This window comes from Nannospalax galili, unplaced genomic scaffold (assembly GCF_000622305.1).
Source record: "Nannospalax galili isolate Female #2095 unplaced genomic scaffold, S.galili_v1.0 scaffold113, whole genome shotgun sequence".
Lineage (NCBI taxonomy): Eukaryota > Metazoa > Chordata > Mammalia > Rodentia > Spalacidae > Nannospalax > Nannospalax galili.
The window spans coordinates 4,428,721-4,447,269 of NW_008335444.1; the positions used below are offsets into that span (position 1 = coordinate 4,428,721).

The 18,549-nt window shown below is 48.5% G+C and overlaps 1 protein-coding gene across 1 annotated transcript in view; it reads left to right on the forward strand.

Moving 5' to 3' along the window:
- The window catches only part of Pkp1 (plakophilin 1), a 47,667-nt gene that overhangs the window by 19,008 nt on the left and 10,110 nt on the right, over window positions 1–18,549 (forward strand). The window contains exons 3-6 of the mRNA XM_008830288.3: window positions 12,291–12,685; window positions 15,372–15,516; window positions 17,096–17,303; window positions 18,108–18,285. Coding sequence (XP_008828510.1) covers window positions 12,291–12,685; window positions 15,372–15,516; window positions 17,096–17,303; window positions 18,108–18,285 — 926 coding nt within the window. The remainder of the gene's footprint in view (window positions 1–12,290; window positions 12,686–15,371; window positions 15,517–17,095; window positions 17,304–18,107; window positions 18,286–18,549) is intronic.

Below are 18,549 nucleotides of genomic sequence, written 5' to 3' on the forward strand. Positions count from 1 at the left end.
CTGAATTCTCTATTAACTCAGCTACTATGATAATCCTGGGATTAGGACCACATTTTGAATTTCCACAGAACATTCATGTTTTCATTTTCCCACTCAGTTCTTCAGTGTCTGAGATGAGTGGGTAACCAAGTATTTTTATTCTGATTTGATTTGTAGGGAAATTAAGTGGCAGAAAAGTGCAGGGGTTTGCCCATCACCTCACAGGTAGACTTGGCAGAACTGAGTCTGGAGCCCAGTGGACATGAGAAGGGTGTGAAGAGTGAGGAGAGGCAGGAGACAGGAGTGGGAGGGGGGAAAATGGGTGGGATCTTCTCTTCAAACAGGGGGACTTGAGGAAGAGCCGCATCAATGAAGTCCTGGAGGGGTCTGCGGTGCCCCTTCATGGTGCCCCTTCATGGTGAGAATTTTCTTTTGTCACTGAGCCGAGAAAGACAAATGTAGTAGTATTTCCCAGGTGGGTGGAAAAGCCATCCCCACCCTTTGCTAGGGTGAGGCTCAGTTTTCTCCCCCAGGGCCCTAGCAAGTCTCTGCGAGGCCTGCCTGCCTACCTACCTGCTCCAAGAGCGCAAACTCAGCTGAAAAACAAAATCAAATCTGGTGGAGTGGGGGTGGGGAGGGGGATGCCTAAAGACAGGTGGGAAGGGAAGCAGCCTGGGCCCCGCCCCTCCACCTCCACCCTGTGCGCTGTGGTGTGGCCCAGGAGAGGAAGACTGAGCCAGACTGGCAAGGAGGCTCTGATTTTGGCAAGGATTGAGTAGCCTACCAAACACCAAAAGCCTTCTGGGACAGTGTGGTTGGAGAAACTGAGGCTGGAGGAGGTGAGGCAACTATCCAAATCTGCATAGCTAGGCAGGAGGGAAAGAGGACTAAAGTCCTCCTGACTCCATGCCCAGAGCTCTTGCCCACCTGACTGCATGTAGCTTCTCTTTGCCAGTGGAGTATTTCTAAAATATGGGTCATTGGCACTCAGCTGTCACAATTTTTAAAACATCGTCATACCAGGGCTGGAGAGATGGCTCAGCATTTAAGAGCACTGGCTGCTCTTCCAGAGGACCAGGGTTTGGTTCCCAGCACCCACATGGTAGCTAACCATCCTTAACTCCAGTCCACAGGATCCAACATCCTCTTCCGGCCTCCCAGAGTGCTGCTGACACGAGTGCACTTACATACATGCAGGCAAAACACTCATACACACAAAAATAAATAAATAAATAAATCATACTATTATTTGTTTTTCAAGGAATTACTTTTGGGGGGGGTCTTTTTGAGTGTAGCCCCACCCAACTGTCCTGGAACTCACTGTGTAGACCAGGCTGGCCTTGAACTCACAGAGATCAGCCTGCCTCAGCCTCCCAAGTGCCAGGATTAAAGGCGAGCACCACCACAACTGGCAAGGAATTACTTTTAAATTCCAGTGTATTTCCTTTGAAAAGAAACTATGTATTACTAACTCGGATGCCCAAACAGTATCCTTTGCTATCAAGGAAGATACTCATGACCTGAATAACCAATAATAATGAACAACATGAAACAGAATACTATTTAATTCTTGCAAGGTGTATTTGCTCTATAGAAAATTTTGAGTTGTTTTGCTCTGAAGGGAGGTTGGTATGTGATAAGAAGCATAGTGACTCTATCTAGGCTTTCTCCTCATCCTCATCGAAATGGAAATGCAAGAGTTTCTATGTGCTTTAGTGACAGTTACTGCTATATCCCTGAGTTCCCCAAAGTCATCTCACAGCCACCAATGGTGCATGGCAAAAATTTGTGAGGATTCTGAGTCATAATCATTTGGGATGGTTTTTCCACCCTCACTCCTGCTCCCAGCTCAGGAAGAGAGCTGAGGACCAAGGAAAAGGTCACTCAGGTGAAGCCCCTGCCCCTCACAGAGGCCACCAGCCCCACACCTGGCTGAATACTTTTTGTTAGTGGAGCACATGAAGATGAAGTTTCTGACTATTCAGGGCCTGCCAAGAGCTAGACTCTGTGGGATGAGCTGCTCTTTGGGGCCAACTTGGACAGGATTCAGGAGTCCTCCAAATTCTTCCACCACCACAGATAACCCTAATCACCTCTCACAGTGGAGCACACTCAGGAAGCAGCGAGTGACTTATTCTTCCCTCTTACCTACCCCAGAGTCTTGGAGCAGGGTGTCCCATGACACCCGAATCTAAAGAAGCCCAACAAGACTTGTGTAACTTAAGAGACTCTGGGACCCAGCTCCCACTACTATCCATAGCTTGAGTCCCAGTGCCCTCGGCACAACTTATGTGTGCCAAGCAATGCATTTGGAGCAAGATGTGGTTAAAGGGGAACCAGTCACTCCTCCTGTAGTCACTCTCATGTTCCTACACAGAACATACCAGTTATCATAATCATTAGCTCTCATTTTTCATGGGTGTCTTTTGGGCCAAAGTGTCTTTACAGCCCCTGTCTTTGGGCAGTAGGATTGTGTCACGCAGTAAGCCAACTACACTTTTTGTTTCTTTTCTTTTTCTTCCCCCACCCCACAGTGCTGCAGATAGAACCCAGGGCCTTGCACATGCAAGGCAAGCATTCTACCACTGAGTTCCCCCCATTCCAGCTTAATACTCTTCGTAACCATCTTCAAGAATCTCCCATAACCCACCAAAAGAGGAAAGACAAGCACCTCCTATATCTGGAGTCTTTTGGAGAGGGCTCTTTAGGAGTCAGACCATCCACTGGCTGGAGAGGCTTTTGAACTTTCTGCAGAGGGCCCCCTAGGACAAAAGATTTTGCCTTTTGTTTTCTTTTGATTTTGTTGAGATGGGCTTTCACTGTGATACCCAAAATGCCTGGAACTCATGATCCTCCCGCCTCAGCCTGTGGAGTTCTGGGATTATAGGCATGTGCCACCATACCCTGTATTCTTTGCCACTTATACTTTGTTCCCATCTCTAGACTCTAGTGGTTAGTGGCTGGTAACTAGAGGACAAACATTCAGAGAGAAGCCAAAGACCTGAGTCCTGGTTCAGGGTCTGCGATTTCTTAGCCACATCTTGGCCTTGGCTGAGCTCAAGGAATATCCAAAGACTTTTCTTATCTAAGATCACCTCTGGAAAAGTGTGTTTCCCAAGTGAGCAGGTGGGGGGTGTTCAGGGTGGTATGTGTGTGCGTGTGTGTGCATGTGTGTGTGCATACACACACACACATGTTCAAGCAAGAACTGGGCATGGGAGAGGGGTGGCCAAGTACCATCATGTGAGGTTTTTTTTTAAATTTTTATTCATTTATTTTTATTTTATGTGTATGAGTGTCCTGCCTGCATGCATGTAAGTGTGCCAGATGCATGCAATGCCAATGAAGGCCAGAAGAGGGCGTCAGATCCCCTGGTACTAGAGTTACAGAGATTGTTGTTAGCTGCCATGTAGGTCCTGTGGAAGAGCAGCCAGTGCTCTTAACCATTGAGTCATCTCTCTCCAGTCTCTCCTGTGAGATTCTTTACTGTCTATAATAGCAGGAATTGTTTCCAAGTGCTCTCTGGGGTCAGGGAAGCATCTACCCTTCAGTATGCCTCCTCCATGAAGCCTTTGATCCTCTTCTGGTGCTGAGAAATACCCACATGCTCAGAGCTTACAGTGGTTCTGGGGCCACCCAGCCTCCCCCTGACATCCCAGTAAAGGAGGAGGGACACTGGCTCAGAGGAAGCTTCCTAACTGCCATATATTCTGTTGGGAAGCTGGTACACACTGCAGTGACCTCCTTCTCACTCCTCCCCGAGTTGACCATCACGGAGACAGCTGAGTTAGCCTCTGAGTTCAAAAGCCAGAAACCAGGACACTTCGGGGTAGAATGACCTAGACTCCAAATTATCTGAGTTCATGGGAGAGAGATGGCTAAGAGTCAGGGGTCCACTGCAGGGGTATGGGAGAGCTGTATCTGAATTGGCAATGCTTGGATTTCTTTTCTTTTTTATTATTATTTTCATTTTTTTGTGTATGAGTATATTGCATGCATGTATGTAAATGCACCCGTGTTGTGCAATGACTGCAGAGGTCAGAAGCAGGTGTTGGATCCCCTGGAACTGGAGTTACAGAAAGTTGATAGCCACCATGTGGGTACTGGGAATCAAACCCGGGTCCTCTGCAAGAGCACCCAGTGCTCTTAATCTCTGAGCCATCTCTCCAGTCCCAAGGATTTCTTTTCTAAAAGAAGATATGTATGCATATGAAACAAAGGTCCTGGTCTCCAAGCTCATTCTGGCAGTGATAAGAGCTGAGAAAACTCCACTTCTTCAGTGTGTTGAGAGGCAGGAGAGGCAGGAGAGGAGCTGGGTAGTGATTAGGCATGGAGCAGAGTGCAGAGACAGAGCTGGCACTGCAGCTGGCATGGTGGTTGGTTCAGAGAGCAGATGTCACCACATGCCAGCTCACCTGGGTGCCTCCTGCTGTCCACCAGAAGCTTCACGGGCCTCTCTTCTTACCTACAAGGAAGGCTTGGAGCCTACAGCCCACTAGGCCAAGATTCATGGCATCCTTGGAGAGAGCAATACCTCCTGAAAGCCTCCCAGGCTGCTGACTGGAGTTCTATAGAGCCCCTTATGCCTGGGCTGCAGGTATCTTGATACTTAAGAAGGTTTATCCTCAGTTATCTACAAATGTTTCTTAATACCGGCCAGTTGGTACATACAGTTTCTACTCTTCAAAAGTTATGAGACGCTATTATTGACCAAATCTCTTGTTATACTTTCAAGATGGACACCAAAGCTTTTGTATTTTAATGTATTTTAAAAATTCAAGTGACAAGCCAGGTGTGGTATCTCATGCTTTTAATTCCAACACTTGGGAGGCTGAGGCAGGATAATCATAAGTTTGAGGCCAGCCTGGAATATGCACTGAGACCCTATTTAAAATTTTAAAAATCAGATGACAAAATGTGCCTCAGCCCTGGGGTTGGACTGTGCTGGAGTTTGCTGTCATCCTGCCTCTAGGTAGATGAGAACTGATTATCACCAGTCACTACCCTTTAGTTCACAGATGTGTCTTGGATGCTTCTGACGGTGTTCCTGGGCAGGTACTGAGAGTTTCAGGGTGCTGGTGACAGAATCCTGGGTGGGGCTCCTCTCTTCCTTTGAGGACTCCACAGTGAGGCACACCCACCATGGCCTCCTTCAAGGCCAAGCAACACCACTCTCTGCCCAGACATCAGGGCATTGGGTTGTTCCCAATGCCTTATGCCAAGAAAAGAATAGACCCAGACCAGGGTGGTACCCATACTTCTTAAGCCCAATGCAATCATGGGCCAACACTCTCCCTGATGAAGTCCTGGCCTTGGTGACTCAGGCCCCAGTGGCTTCATTGCTGACTCAGACTGCCAAGTAAGCAGCACTCTACTCCTCTGGGAGAATTCTCCATACCTTGGGCCCTTTGTGCCCTTCCTGAGTGCCTTAATGGAAGAGGATCTGAATCTGTAAGCCCCCCATAGGAAGGCTCAGCCAAGCAGGGAGCTGCATATGTGGTGTAGCTTGCTGCCCAGGACTGGATGAAGTCCTAGTAAGAGGCAAGAAGACTGATACGACTGTTGCTTGAGAGCCCCCAGTGGGCACAGACAGGCAATGCTGGTTGCTAGGAATCCAGCCATGAAGCCTATGGAGGAGGGGCTTCGAGTCAAGGTCCTTTCTCTGGAGAGCCCTTTGCAAGGCCAAGAGGCATGAGGGCTCTGAAGTTTTGTGTGTACTGGCTTTCATGAGAAGGGTGTAGGGAGATTGCCTTGCTGAAGATGGCCCTGTTGGGAACTCCACTGGGTGTGTGACTCGCTGGGCAGAAAAGGGTGTGTCCTGTGGGAGAACCGGTTTGGCTGGCCCCACCTTGCTGGCAGAAGCATGGTTTGAAAATGCTGGGGACATGAACAGTCTTTTCATCTTAGCCTGCCTAGCACATACTCAGCTCCCAAGAAGCTAGGCAGCTTCTGTCTGGTCAGAGTTGAGATAGAATTTTCTAGATTCAGCCACTCATCTGCTATATCCCAGGGAGGGTAAAGGTAAGCATCCTGGACCTCAGGCTGAGCTTGCGCTGTGCCATCTGCATAGGCTGGTTTACTCTGCTCAGAGCCCTCCTACCTTCCTAGACGCTCGCCACATCTACGGTGGATCCCTGGGCAAGGAGACTGTGGGGACCCTAGTACCCATCAGCAGCTAGAGTCTCCATTCTCAGCACACATTCTCTAGCCCAGTCACAGCTCCCCTTTCCATAAGTTCCTGCTTGGAACCTAGCCCTGTACTAGGCACAGTAAAATGTAGCTTTGGTCTAGAAAGTTTGGAAGAATAACAGAACTCTACCTTAGTAACTAGATTACAAACAAGACCACGGGTGACTGGGTGTGCAGCTGAAGAATTCCAGCTGTGGACATCTAGGGCCAGATTGGGGGCAGAGCAGGCTTCATGGAGATGACACATTTGAGCAGAAACCTGGGAGAAATATGGAGATTGAAAGCTGGTAGGCCAGGAAAATGATGCAGGGTGGAGACAAAGTCTCAGCTGAAGCAGGGGGCCAGGATGTGGCTGCTGTTGTGGGACACTGTAAGGAGGGTGTGTTAGCAGAGAAGAGATAATGGGCTAGGCAGGCTAGGGTCAAGTTGATGTGCTTGCAAATAGCAGAGACATAGTAGGCTCTCCAGCAAGGTGGGGGCTAATGGAAACACCCCAGAAAGGCAGAATGGTGGCACGAAAAGGCAGGACCAGAGCCTTGGGGACTCCATAAGGTGCTGGTGGGAAGAGCCAGGGGTTGCCTAGAAGTAAACTAAGGAAAGCCAGGATCATGATCTAAGTCAGGGCAATACAAAGGAGAGAGGCAGAAAGAGGTGGGCACTGCCTCTTCTTAAATGGCTAGCTACTGCCCTGCCCTATGACCTTGGCAAGCAGGAGCTTTCTCAGGCCTTTGGAGCTGTGGACCTGGGGCTGTAATTACTTTGTTTTGAGTTAGTCTCCTGGGACTCTTGTTTCCTTGCCTTTGCAGTGAGGGGTGGGCTCTTGAGAGCTTCCTACTTAAAGAGGAACAGGAAGAGGGGGCCATCAATGTGGGTTGAAGCACCCACTTCTTCAAGAAAGAGGGGGAAGGGAAGAAAGTATTCAAAGGGCCTGCAGGCAGGGCCGTGAAACATCCTGGATGCTTAGGACATGAGCACAATGAAGTGCCCTCCTCAGAAGCAGAGCATCGCAGAAGGAAACAAGTGCCTCCCGGCACAAAACCTGGCTTCACTCTGTGTGTAGGTGAGTTACTAGAATCAAGACATTGGTAGAAGGAAGAGCAGAGCAGACACTGGCAAGCAGAAGCTCCCAGCCAAGCAGCCTTCTCTGTCTTACCTCAGACTATGATCACAAGGGTTAACTTCCAAGGGCCCCATTGGCGTTCCAAGTGAAGTATGTATGTCTGTACCCACACCCTGGGCTTCAACCTAGCTGCCTACTAGATGGTTCAACCTGTTGACTAAAAGTTCAGCTCTGTGCCCAGCGAGTTTCTAGTTTAGAATGCTCTGGACTGTCCCCCTTGAGGCTTGAGTTTCCCAAGAAAGCATGGGATAACCAGACAAGGGGTGTGTGTGTGTGTGTGTGTGTGTGTGTGTGTGTGTGTGTGTCCTTTGTATTCAAAGAAAAGGAGGCTGCCAGCAGATTCCTATCAGAGTGTGGGGGTGTGGCTGGAGAGGCCTTGGCAGTAGAGCTCTCCCACCTGCTGTGGGCACAGGTGTCCATGCATTCTTTTCTGGCTACAGCTGTTTGCTTTAAGACTTGGAAGACCATGTTTGGAAATGGGTTGTGGGGGGGTAGGGTTGCTATCATTTGGGGCCTGGAGGCAGGCCCACTAAAAACATCCTGTGATCCTTGGCCATCTAGCACAATGAAGAAGTGTCTTGCCTCAGATGTCTTCCCTCAGATGCCGGAGCACCCAAGAAAGGAGACACTTTACCATCCTGGCAGGAAGCCTGCTCCGTTTTGTGTGTGCCATCTGGCCAGAGGCATCTCCTTTTTTCCCAAACGTACTTAGACCTGTTCTGTGTTATGGAATGAGCTCAGCATGGGGCTCTGAATACTGGGTGCCCCCTTGGCTTGAGCTGTGCTGACTTCCTGAGTCTATCTCTTTTTGATGACTTAGAAGCTTCTTTTGATATGGTGTGGATCATTGAAAACCCTCAGGCAGGGGCTGGGGAGATGACTCAATTACTAAAGTGCCTGCCATGCAAGCACGAGGGCCTGAGTTTAAATGCCCTAGTACCCACTTAAAAGTTAGTTCACATCTGTGCTGGGGCAATGGAGACAGGCTGATCTTTGAAGCTCATTGACCAGCTAGAGTAGCCAAATCAATGAGTGCCAAGTTCAGAGAGAGAACAGGTCCCCCAAAATAAGGTGGCAGGGTAGAGGGTTGGGAACTAGCTCAGACAGAAACATGATTGACATGCAAGTATGAAGACCTGAGTTTGAATCCCTAGTACCCACACAAAGCCAGGTATGGTAGCATCCACTTATAATCCCAGTACTGGGGAGGAAGACAAGAGAATCCCTAGAGTGTAGACACACACACACACACACACACACACACACCTTCAGCCAGCTCCCAAAGGCAGCCAGTGTGAGAGTCAGAGGGATGCGGATGGTTCTAAACACTTGTGTCATGTACAGTCCTAAGTGCTTTACAAACATTAGTCCAATGACTTCTAATGACCCTCTATGGTTATGTACAATTATGGTCCCAGTTTTACAGCTGAGGAAACCCAGGAATTTTGGGTTTAAGTCCCTTGTTAAGGTCACACCCAAGCAGGCAATTGGCTCTACTTTGTGCTCTTGAGTACCAGGTCAAGAGATCCCATGTGTAAGTCCTTGCTGGTTGAGCTTGAGGAAGGTGCCTGGATTCCCACCGTGCTACTGCCAATTCAGTGTTAGAGGCTGTAGCCACAGCTAGGTCACAGGCCACCTGTGCAGTCACAACCTGCTTCATCTGAGCCTTGGAGAGAACCCAGGCACTTATAGCACTGGGAGAGGCCAGAGTCCAGCCGAGTTTTTCTCCTGCTTGTCAAAGTGATTACAAAAGGTTATAGAGATGGGAGAGCCATCTCTAGCTGTCTGTAGTCACCACACTCATACAACCCAGCCCACCAGCACTGTAGCTCTAGAAGCTAGGGTGGGGCTCACAGGAATGGATGATGCTACTGGGGTGTGGCTGATGTGGGGTGCTGGTAATGCAGTCCCACGGGGGCGCCCTTGCCTTTCTCACCTCGCCCATTCCCTGGGGGCAGCCCACCTCGCTGAGACTTGCCAGTGCTGCCTGCTGCTCCTTTTCCCAGCCTAAACCTCTGTCAGGCTTAATCAGCAGGATGCCGTCTTCCCTGGGTTTGGGCCAGGAGAGTGTCTGCACTTTTCACCAGGTGTCTAAGATGACGTCCAGGTGTGTCACTTACTGAGAACAAGGGAGATCCTTGTGTTTCCTTTTAGAGCTCAGCCTGCCTTGGGGAGTGTTTGACTTTCTCTCCAAAGTGCCATCTGCCACCTTCCTTCCCAAGAGAAGAATGTAGAATGTGGTCTCTGGCAAAAGCAGCAGTCTTCCTTACACTCTGGATGTTATCTTCAAGGTGCCCGTTTCATCTCCCAATGCTAAAAGAACTGCCTAGCTTCTCCTACCTCTGCTTGCTGTTGTTTTGTCTCTCACAGCTCCCACAGACCAGCTTCCTGTGTGGCAGGTTGCGTTTACCCAGTTGGGGGGAAGAAAATTGTGCCTGAAGAGCGCATAGCTTGGTGTGGGTGAAGGAAATGCACTTGACATTGTCAAGGTTAACAGTCTGTGGCTTCTGAGTTTTGGACACTACTTCCAGCTGGTAGTTTGATACCTATTCATTTTGGGAACTAGAACCATGGGTGGTTCCAGCTCTTTATGACTCCCTGCAAAGTTGAAGCCCCTCCTTAGTTGTGTGGCTAAATCCAGTACGGAGAGGAATTCCTCACTGCCTAACAGCCTCCTTTACACACACACAAACACACATATACACTCATGCTCACACTAACACAGCTTGCATCCATTTTCTCTTCTTTCTCTGCTTCCACTGTTTCTTGGGGTGGGGTGGGCAGGCTCTGGCCTGGACTTGGCTCTGGCTCATCCCAGCAAAGGTGAGTCCCAAGTCAGCACCTGTATGGAGAGGTTTTATCAGGCTCAATGCCGATCCTGTAGTCTGAGAACAAGTTCTAACAGGCTGGACCCGCCAGCTTGCAAGCTCCTGGGAAAGTCTTCTGTGGACATTCTGTCCCAGAGCTAATTCCCAAGCGAGTCTCTGGCACCACAGGCTCCTCCCAGGAAGGTGAACCCTTAGCTGGGCTCACACACAGTGTTAAGATGTGTTTTCTCTTTAGACAAACCTCTGCCCCACTGCTCCTCCAACCAATCTGACAACATAGTCCAGAGGTCTCGCTGTGCCCCACTCTGAAGCCCCAGGCCACCTCTATGTGCTACGGCAGGCTCCTAGTTAGCAGCTTTTTGTACCAGAAGCCAGAGGAACAGAGTATCATCCTTCTGTGGCCTTTAAAGGATTTCCCCCTAAAAAGCCTGATACCATATGTCTTGGCAGAAAGGAGGTAAGACCAGGAGTGTAACTTAAAATAACAGTGGAAAACACTCCTGACCAGAATAGATGGTCAAGCACTGGGTACAGGTGGGGAAGGGGGCTGGTTCTATCAGAAGCCTTGTGTGTCGGTGATGGCTTGAGGTAGCAAGACCCAGCTCATGGCTGGTCTCACTGACTATTGGAAGGCCCCTCTCTGACTTGCAGCCCCTTCCTAGACTATGCCTGTGTGGCCACATCAGTGGTGTAGAACTTTCTTGCCCACGTTCCCACAGTAAGAAATACATTTTCAACTGAGGAGATGGTTCAGCAATTAAGAGAGCTTACTTGTTTTGCAGAGGACCTGAGTTCATTTCCCAGGACCCATGTTGGGTGGCCACAATTGCCTATAACTCTAGCTCCAGGGGGATCCAATGCCTCTAGCCTCAGCAGGCAGCTGCACAGACATGCACATACCCATACCCCCCAGAAACACATACACAAATTTAAAAATAAAATACACTTTTTATTTTGTGTGTATGAGCATATTGCCTGCATGTATGTAAGTGCACCCATGTCATGCAATGCCCACGGAGGTCAGAAGAACATGTCGGATCCCCTGGAACTGGAGTTAGGGACGGTTGTTAGCCACCATGTGTGTGCTGGGTATCGAACCCACGTCCTCTGCAAGAACAACCAGTGCTTTTAACTACTGAGCCATCTCTCCAGTCCCATAAACTATTTTTAAAAGATGAACTTTTTTTTTTTTAACAGACTATCATAGCCGTTAGAGCTTTATTTAAAATGATCTCCATGCCGTGCTGACACATACATACAAATAGTGCTAGGTTATCAACATGACAGAAAATAAATCCTGTTTTAAATAATTTTAGTTCTTTATTTGTTACTGACATGCACAACTATCTTGTACAATGGAGACCTGGGTTCACAGCAGTTACTTGTAGTTTGAAGATGCTATTTGTTACAAAAATAAACTTTTAGATTGCAATTCAGAATCTACTAACTGTATCACAAAACAGTGTATAGCTCTACTGGCTGTGTTGCACTCTGTATTGTATATTTGTTTATTTTCCAATGTTACTTTATTCTATATTCTTTTTTTGTTGTTTTGTTTTTTTGGTCTTTTTGAGACAAGGTTTCCCTGTAGCCCCAGTTGGCCTGGAACTCACTATGTAGACCAGGTTGGCCGCCTCCTCAAACTCACAGAGATCCTCATGCCTCTGCTTCCCAAGTGCTGGGATTAAAGGCATGCACCACCACGCCCGGCTCTGTTCTATATTCTTTTTTTAATTTTTATTTTTATTTTATGTGTATGAGTGTATTGCCTGCATGTATGTGAGTGCACCCGTGTCATGCAATGCCTCAGAGGTCAGAAGAGGGCTCCAGATTCCCCTGGAACTGGAGTTAAGGAAAGTTCACAGCCGCCATGTGGGTGCTGGGAATCGAACCTGCAGTCAGTGCTCTTAACTGCTAAGCCATCTCTCCAGCCCCTCTAGTCTATATTCTTAAGAAAGGTGGACACATCTGCTAAAATGTTCTCATATTACACGTTAGGTCACAACCCACATTTGGAAAAATAATATAGACAATGGCCAAAATTCCTTTCTTTGCAAACATTCTCAGATCCTTTGAACACTGTGATGAGAGTCAAGGAGAGCTGTCCTCATGGCCAGCTAGATCTAGGATGCCAGTCAGGAACTTGACTGAACCTTCACATCTTTTCTGTTTAGATCTACAATGGGACCCTCAAGCGGGAGCCTGACAACAGGCGCTTCAGCTCCTACAGTCAGATGGAGAACTGGAGCCGGCACTACCCCCGCGGCAGCTGTGCCACCACTGGTGCTGGTAGCGACATCTGCTTCATGCAGAAAATCAAGGCGAGCCGCAGTGAGCCTGACCTCTACTGCGACCCAAGGGGCACCCTGCGCAAGGGCACACTAGCCAGCAAGGGCCACAAGACCACCCAGAATCGCTACAGCTTTTATAGCACTTGCAGTGGTCAGAAGGCTGTCAAGAAGTGCCCAGTGCGCCCACCGTCCTGTACCTCCAAGCAGGACCCTGTGTATGTGCCACCTATCTCCTGCAACAAGGACCTGTCCTTCGGCCACTCAAGGGCCAGTTCCAAGTGAGTGCCGCAGGGCTGTGGCAGGGCCTGGTGGGAGGCAATTCACTAGCCTGGCCCACTCTGCAAGGTGTTCCCAAGGAGGAGGGAGAGGCCCAGTCTGTGTTCCCGCTCCACTGTCACCACCTTGAGGCATCTCTGGCTTGATGAGCCACAGACCTAAGGAGTCTAAGGAGTGAAAAGGCTGCAGAACCCAGACATTGCATACACAGGGTTTAAGGGTCTAGGTTATAAACAGAGGAAGGTCGAGGAGGGAAGGTTAGCAAGGTTAGTGGCTGTGAGAATGTGTCTCTCTGATCAGCAACAGCAGCAGCAGCTGGGAATGTTAGACATATTCATTCTTGGGCCCCACCCATAGCTACAGACAGAAATACCTGGATGTCCCAGCAAGGTGTGTTCCAACAAGCCCCCCAGGTGATAGTCACACACACACATATACATACCACACACACATACACACACAACATACACACATATGCATGGGGGAGGGGGGTAGTAAGTCCAAAGGACAAGCAGAACAGATAGGCATGACACTTAAAGGATGTGGTCTGCTACTGAGGAATGAGAGCTCCTTCACAAATGAAGGGCTACTTCCCACCAAGAATGATAGCAGCCCAACAAGGTGTCCTATAAAGAGTCAGCCATAGACACAGGGCACCTTGAGGCCACAGTGACATTGAGCCTGCCCTTCAGGACACAGAGTTCCATAACCCTTCCAACTGTCCTGTATAATTTATGATAGTTATTAATTTATTTGACAAATATTTCCTGAACTTCCATTCCACACAGGCTCTGTGGTGAATGCAGGAGGCAGAACTGTGCTGACAGCCCAGTGCAGCTCTGGAGCTACTTCTTAGTGCTGAAGAGCTTTGCCTTCTTCCTCTTCAATCATCACAATCCCTTTCCAGAGAGGCACTGGTTTCCTGAGGAGTAAACAAAGCACAGAGAGGCTCTTGAAAGCTTGCCCCAGACCACAGAGCTGATTATATATCCTGTGCTCTGGTTTACTAGCCCTACACTGTTCTGAAAGTAAGCAGGACCCCATTTTAAAGTAACTTGTCACATTTGAAGACCATAAGGTATATTTAGAATAACTTGGAAAGGACTCTGAAATCCCTGTTTCTTGGAGACTAATCATGGCAGCATCTGGCCCCAACCAGAGGTCCTGAATAGAGGGTCTAGGTGAGAGATAGGATGAGTGACAAGCCATGCAGAAGCAACATTTGACTGATAGCAGTAAGATGCCCTCTTCTTGATACAGGGCAAGGGAGCTACTAGTCCACTGCCAGAGAACTCTGCCTCATGAGTGATTTTTCCAGAAATGAAGTTAGATTGCCCTGGCTAAAACTATGATTATTTATTGAGCATCTACTATGTCAAAACATTTGTCCAGTACAAATGAAGAGAGGATTCCCACTGCAGATCCTGAGGATATCTATGGGGTAGGGCTGGGTGCCACAGAGGGTCTGTCCCTGCCCTCAGGCACCTCTCCTCTCCTTTGAGAAGCAAGACACACTCAGGAGAAAGGCTGCCTGTCACTGCACACCATCGAGATGGGGGAGTTCCTAGAGAATGGTTCCTTTCCCTGGAAAAGCTTCCTTCCTAGAAGGGGGACTGCAGCAGGCCTGAGCTAGTCCTTCATGCCTGGAGCTGAGGCAGTCTTGCTGCAGCAGACCCTTGGCAGAAGTTGGGGAATGTGCCAGGCGAGCCAGGCATTTTAAAAGATATTTATTTATTATTTATGTTTTATGTATATGAGTGTATTGCCTACATGTATATAAGTGCACCTGTGCCGTGCAATGCCCACAGACATCAGAAGAGGGCATCGGATTCCTTGGAAGTGGAGTTACAGATGATTGTTGGCCACTATGCGGGTGCTGGGAATCAAACCCAGGTCCTCTGCAAGAGCAGCTGGTGCTCTTAACTGCTGAGCCATCTCTCCAGCCCCCAGACATTTATTTAAACCATGGACTGTTAGCCGGTTCACCTAACCTATGCCCTTCAAAGTCAATCTAAGCAGTTTGAACTTGAACCTGCTACATAGAGATGTTGCTGGTGGTTCTGAGCTGGAGAACAAACCCAGTGGACTGAATTTTAGAACTGTTTCTCTAGTTAAATGCTATAACATGTTGGGTGGTGGAGCTTGGAGAAGAGAGCCAGTTATGGGGCTCTCTTACCACTATATCCATGGAAGTGATCCTGACACAGAATGTAGTGGTTGTGAGGATGGGGAAAGAGTGGATTTAAGAATTTTTGTGTAAGAAGCTAACTGGGCTTGGGGTGTGATGGAGGGGGCAATAGAGGGAAGGAAGTAAAGGGAATAGACAGATCAGTCTCTTTCACTTTCCCAGCACCAGGCACAAACATGAGGAAGGGCAGGATCATGGAGAGAGTCCCATCAGGAAATAGGGCCAAGTTTGTGCACAGTGCAAATAGAACTGGTCTATTTGGGCCTGAACCCATAATAGGGACTTCCATCCCATGAGGGAAGAAATCCAGTGTGTAAGCTTGTCCCTTCTCTTAGGGCACTGTTCATAGAATACTCCCCAAGAGAGCCTGGTTGCTTTTTTCTGGTCCTCTTGAGGGGTGGGGGTGGGAATGAGGCTGTGGTAGCTGTGTGGGCAAGGAGGAATTTGGAGGCTTCCCAGGCTTCCCAGTTCACCCTGTAATGCACCCCACATCCCTCTAGGATCTGCAGTGAAGACATCGAGTGCAGTGGGCTAACCATCCCCAAGGCTGTGCAGTATCTGAGCTCTCAGGATGAGAAGTACCAGGCCATTGGAGCCTATTACATCCAGCACACCTGCTTTCAGGATGAATCTGCCAAGCAACAGGTAACAGGACACATACCTTCCTGTCCAGTAGGCCTGGGAAGGATCAGGGTCAGCCCAGCCTTGCATTTACACCTGGGTGGGAGCATATGCAGCTGGTTCCTTCTCACCCCACCTAGCCCCAGAGATAAGGAGTATTCCTGGCATTGCCCAAGTTCCAAGCCACATCTTATCTGCAAAGCAAAGCCCTCCAGAGTGGACATTAGACAGGTGCATTTCCACCACTGGTCACTACTAGGACACCTTTTCCTGGGGAGATGTAAATGTTGACTCATCCAAGATAGGGCACCAATGACAGGTCAACATAACAATTCCACCAAAGTCCAACTTGGCAAACCAATGAGTTTAATGCTTACAGAGCATGGAAAATGGGTAACTTGCAGGACAAAGGGTGATCCCAAAGCAGCTATACCACTGAAAAGTCTGTTGGGTAGATGGTGTCTTCAATCAGCTAATCTTTACACAGTATGTTTTGTGTCACTTCCAAACAGAAATGAGTCTCCAAAACCATGATACCACAAGACCATGTGCAGCTTGGGCAAAATTGCATATAACTGGGAGGGAGGTATAAGAAGTGACTGGAATCTAAAGGAAAGGTTTAATGGCACCCCCACTCCCCTCCTTCTATGAGGAAATTTCGAGGGCCCAATTTTTTTTAATTACTACATCTTATTGTGTGCATGTATGTGTGTGTACACACGTGTGCATATTCGGAGGTCAGAGGACAACTTGCAGAGCTGGTTTCTTCTACCATGTGGGTCCTGGAGATTGAACTTAAGTTATCAGGCTTGATGCTAAGTACCTCTACCCACTGAGCCCTCTCTCCAGCCTTCAGGAAACACAGAAACCCAATTTTGAGGGTCTCTTAAAGTAGTTGAAGCTGTCCTGTAAAGATGACCATGGCTATTATTGCTCGGAGGACAGTATTCTGCAGCAGCCACAGAAGAGGCTTAGGGGTCAGTGACAGTCATGGGTGTCACAGAAAACTCCTTTTTCAGATTCCACTAAAAGATATGATTGTTCCCCATTCCTCAGCTACCCCCTTCCCAGTTCTCACCCCCTCACACACTTTTCTCCCTATGTCCCTCCATCTTATGATAGAAAACAGGGCTCATTTATGCATCCCAAGCTTGGCTGTCCCTATAGTCCAGTCCAAGGATGACTATACCACAAGCAGCTTCCTAGAAGTCAGAGGTAGTTTGCATCAAAGTTTACCACAAGAAGAGCTTCCATGGGAGCATCTCTCGTATGTCTGCTCTGCCTTAAGATTTTTGAGGTGTATGTATACACATCTTCTCATCTGGCTTTCACCATGCTCCAAGGAAGGAAAACAGAGCTCCAGGCAGAGGAGGGACTTGCTGAGGGTCTCCAGCTAGCACTCAAGGGAGCTAGGATCTGAATCCAGGTCTTTTGGCTTCTTGTCTGAGTCAGTTACCATTACCTCATGCTGCTTATTTGTTTTGGTTGACTGGAGTGTTTTCTGACCTGATTTTTTTGGTGTGAAAAACAGCTACTCTGAGCAAAGACTAATTGGCTCAGTCTTCCCTCCCTTGACTAAGCAACAATGCAACTCTCTCTGCAGGTCTATCAGCTCGGGGGTATCTGCAAGCTGGTGGACCTCCTCCGCAGCCCCAATCAGAATGTCCAGCAGGCTGCTGCAGGGGCCCTGCGCAATTTGGTGTTCAGGAGTACTGCCAACAAGCTGGAGACCAGGAGGCAGAATGGGATCCGTGAGGCCGTCAGCCTCCTGAGAAGAACTGGGAGCACTGAGATCCAGAAACAACTGACTGGTAGGATGTCCCAGGAGGAGTGCCATGGTGGGGACTGGGAAAGGTGGTAGATTGTGTCTTTGGTCAGTCCCTCTAGGCTAGGCACAGCTGTGCAGATTTCACTGAGCTACGATCTCAGGAGCTCAATAGTGCAGGCCTCAGCCACAGTAGTGATATCCAACTGATGACCCGGGATAGTGTGTCCTCTCAAGAGGGCATCTTTAAGGCTAGAGTGAAGGGGGTGGATCCTTATGCAGTAGGCACTGGAATTTGCAGGTGATGGAAAGAGAACAAGTCAGATGGGGTAGGGTTAGTAGATCTTAAAGGAGGGCCCTACCCTATGTTAAAAAAAAAATACAATAAGTACTCAAGGTGGGGCATGGGACAGAGAGGTCACCTTGAATTAAAGCAAACAGAGACTGCTTCAAAGACAAGACTATGTTCAGAGTAATAAACAAACTTCTGGACTGACTTTCTGTGTTTGGTACTTTCCGTGCATTGCTTTAGAGATGGAAAACAGAGACCATCAAAGGTTCTAAGTTCTAAATTTATGGTTACAACTATATAAATCTAGGTTAATCAATTATGCACCTTCCAATGTGCATAATTTTCACCTAGCCAAAGAACTCTGAGACACCTCCAGACCTCAAAGAACCTTCAGTCTATTGGGGGCATTGAGAGTGGGCTCATGAGGGAGCAGACAATGAGTCTGATGAGCCAAACCTAACTGGAAAGGCCCATTTGTTAGAGCCCAGGCTGGGTGTGGCACCTCAGTCCTTGGGTTTTCTGAGCCTCCTGTGTTGACCAGGCTATCTCTGCATCCAGGACTACTCTGGAACCTGTCTTCCACTGATGAGCTGAAGGAGGAGTTGGTGGCCGATGCCCTGCCTGTTCTAGTTGACAGGGTTATCATTCCTTTCTCTGGTTGGTGTGATGGCAACAGCAATATGTCACGAGACGTGGTGGACCCTGAGGTTTTCTTCAATGCCACAGGCTGCTTGAGGTGAGAGAAGAGGGCACATGAGGTCTTTCTTTCTGCTCCAGCCTCAGGCCTTCCCCAGGCAGCCTCCATCTCAGCATTCAGCCAGGGCAAAGAACATGAATGTAACATCCATCCTGCCACTGACTCTTGTGGGCTGGTTGCAGGACAATGAGTCCAGGTGTTTCCAATGTCTCTGAGTCTGACTAGGGCTTAGAACCTCTTGAGAGGATCCAGAGGGCAACATTAGGAATGTAAGTGTGAAAATGTCTGTATTTGAATATCCAA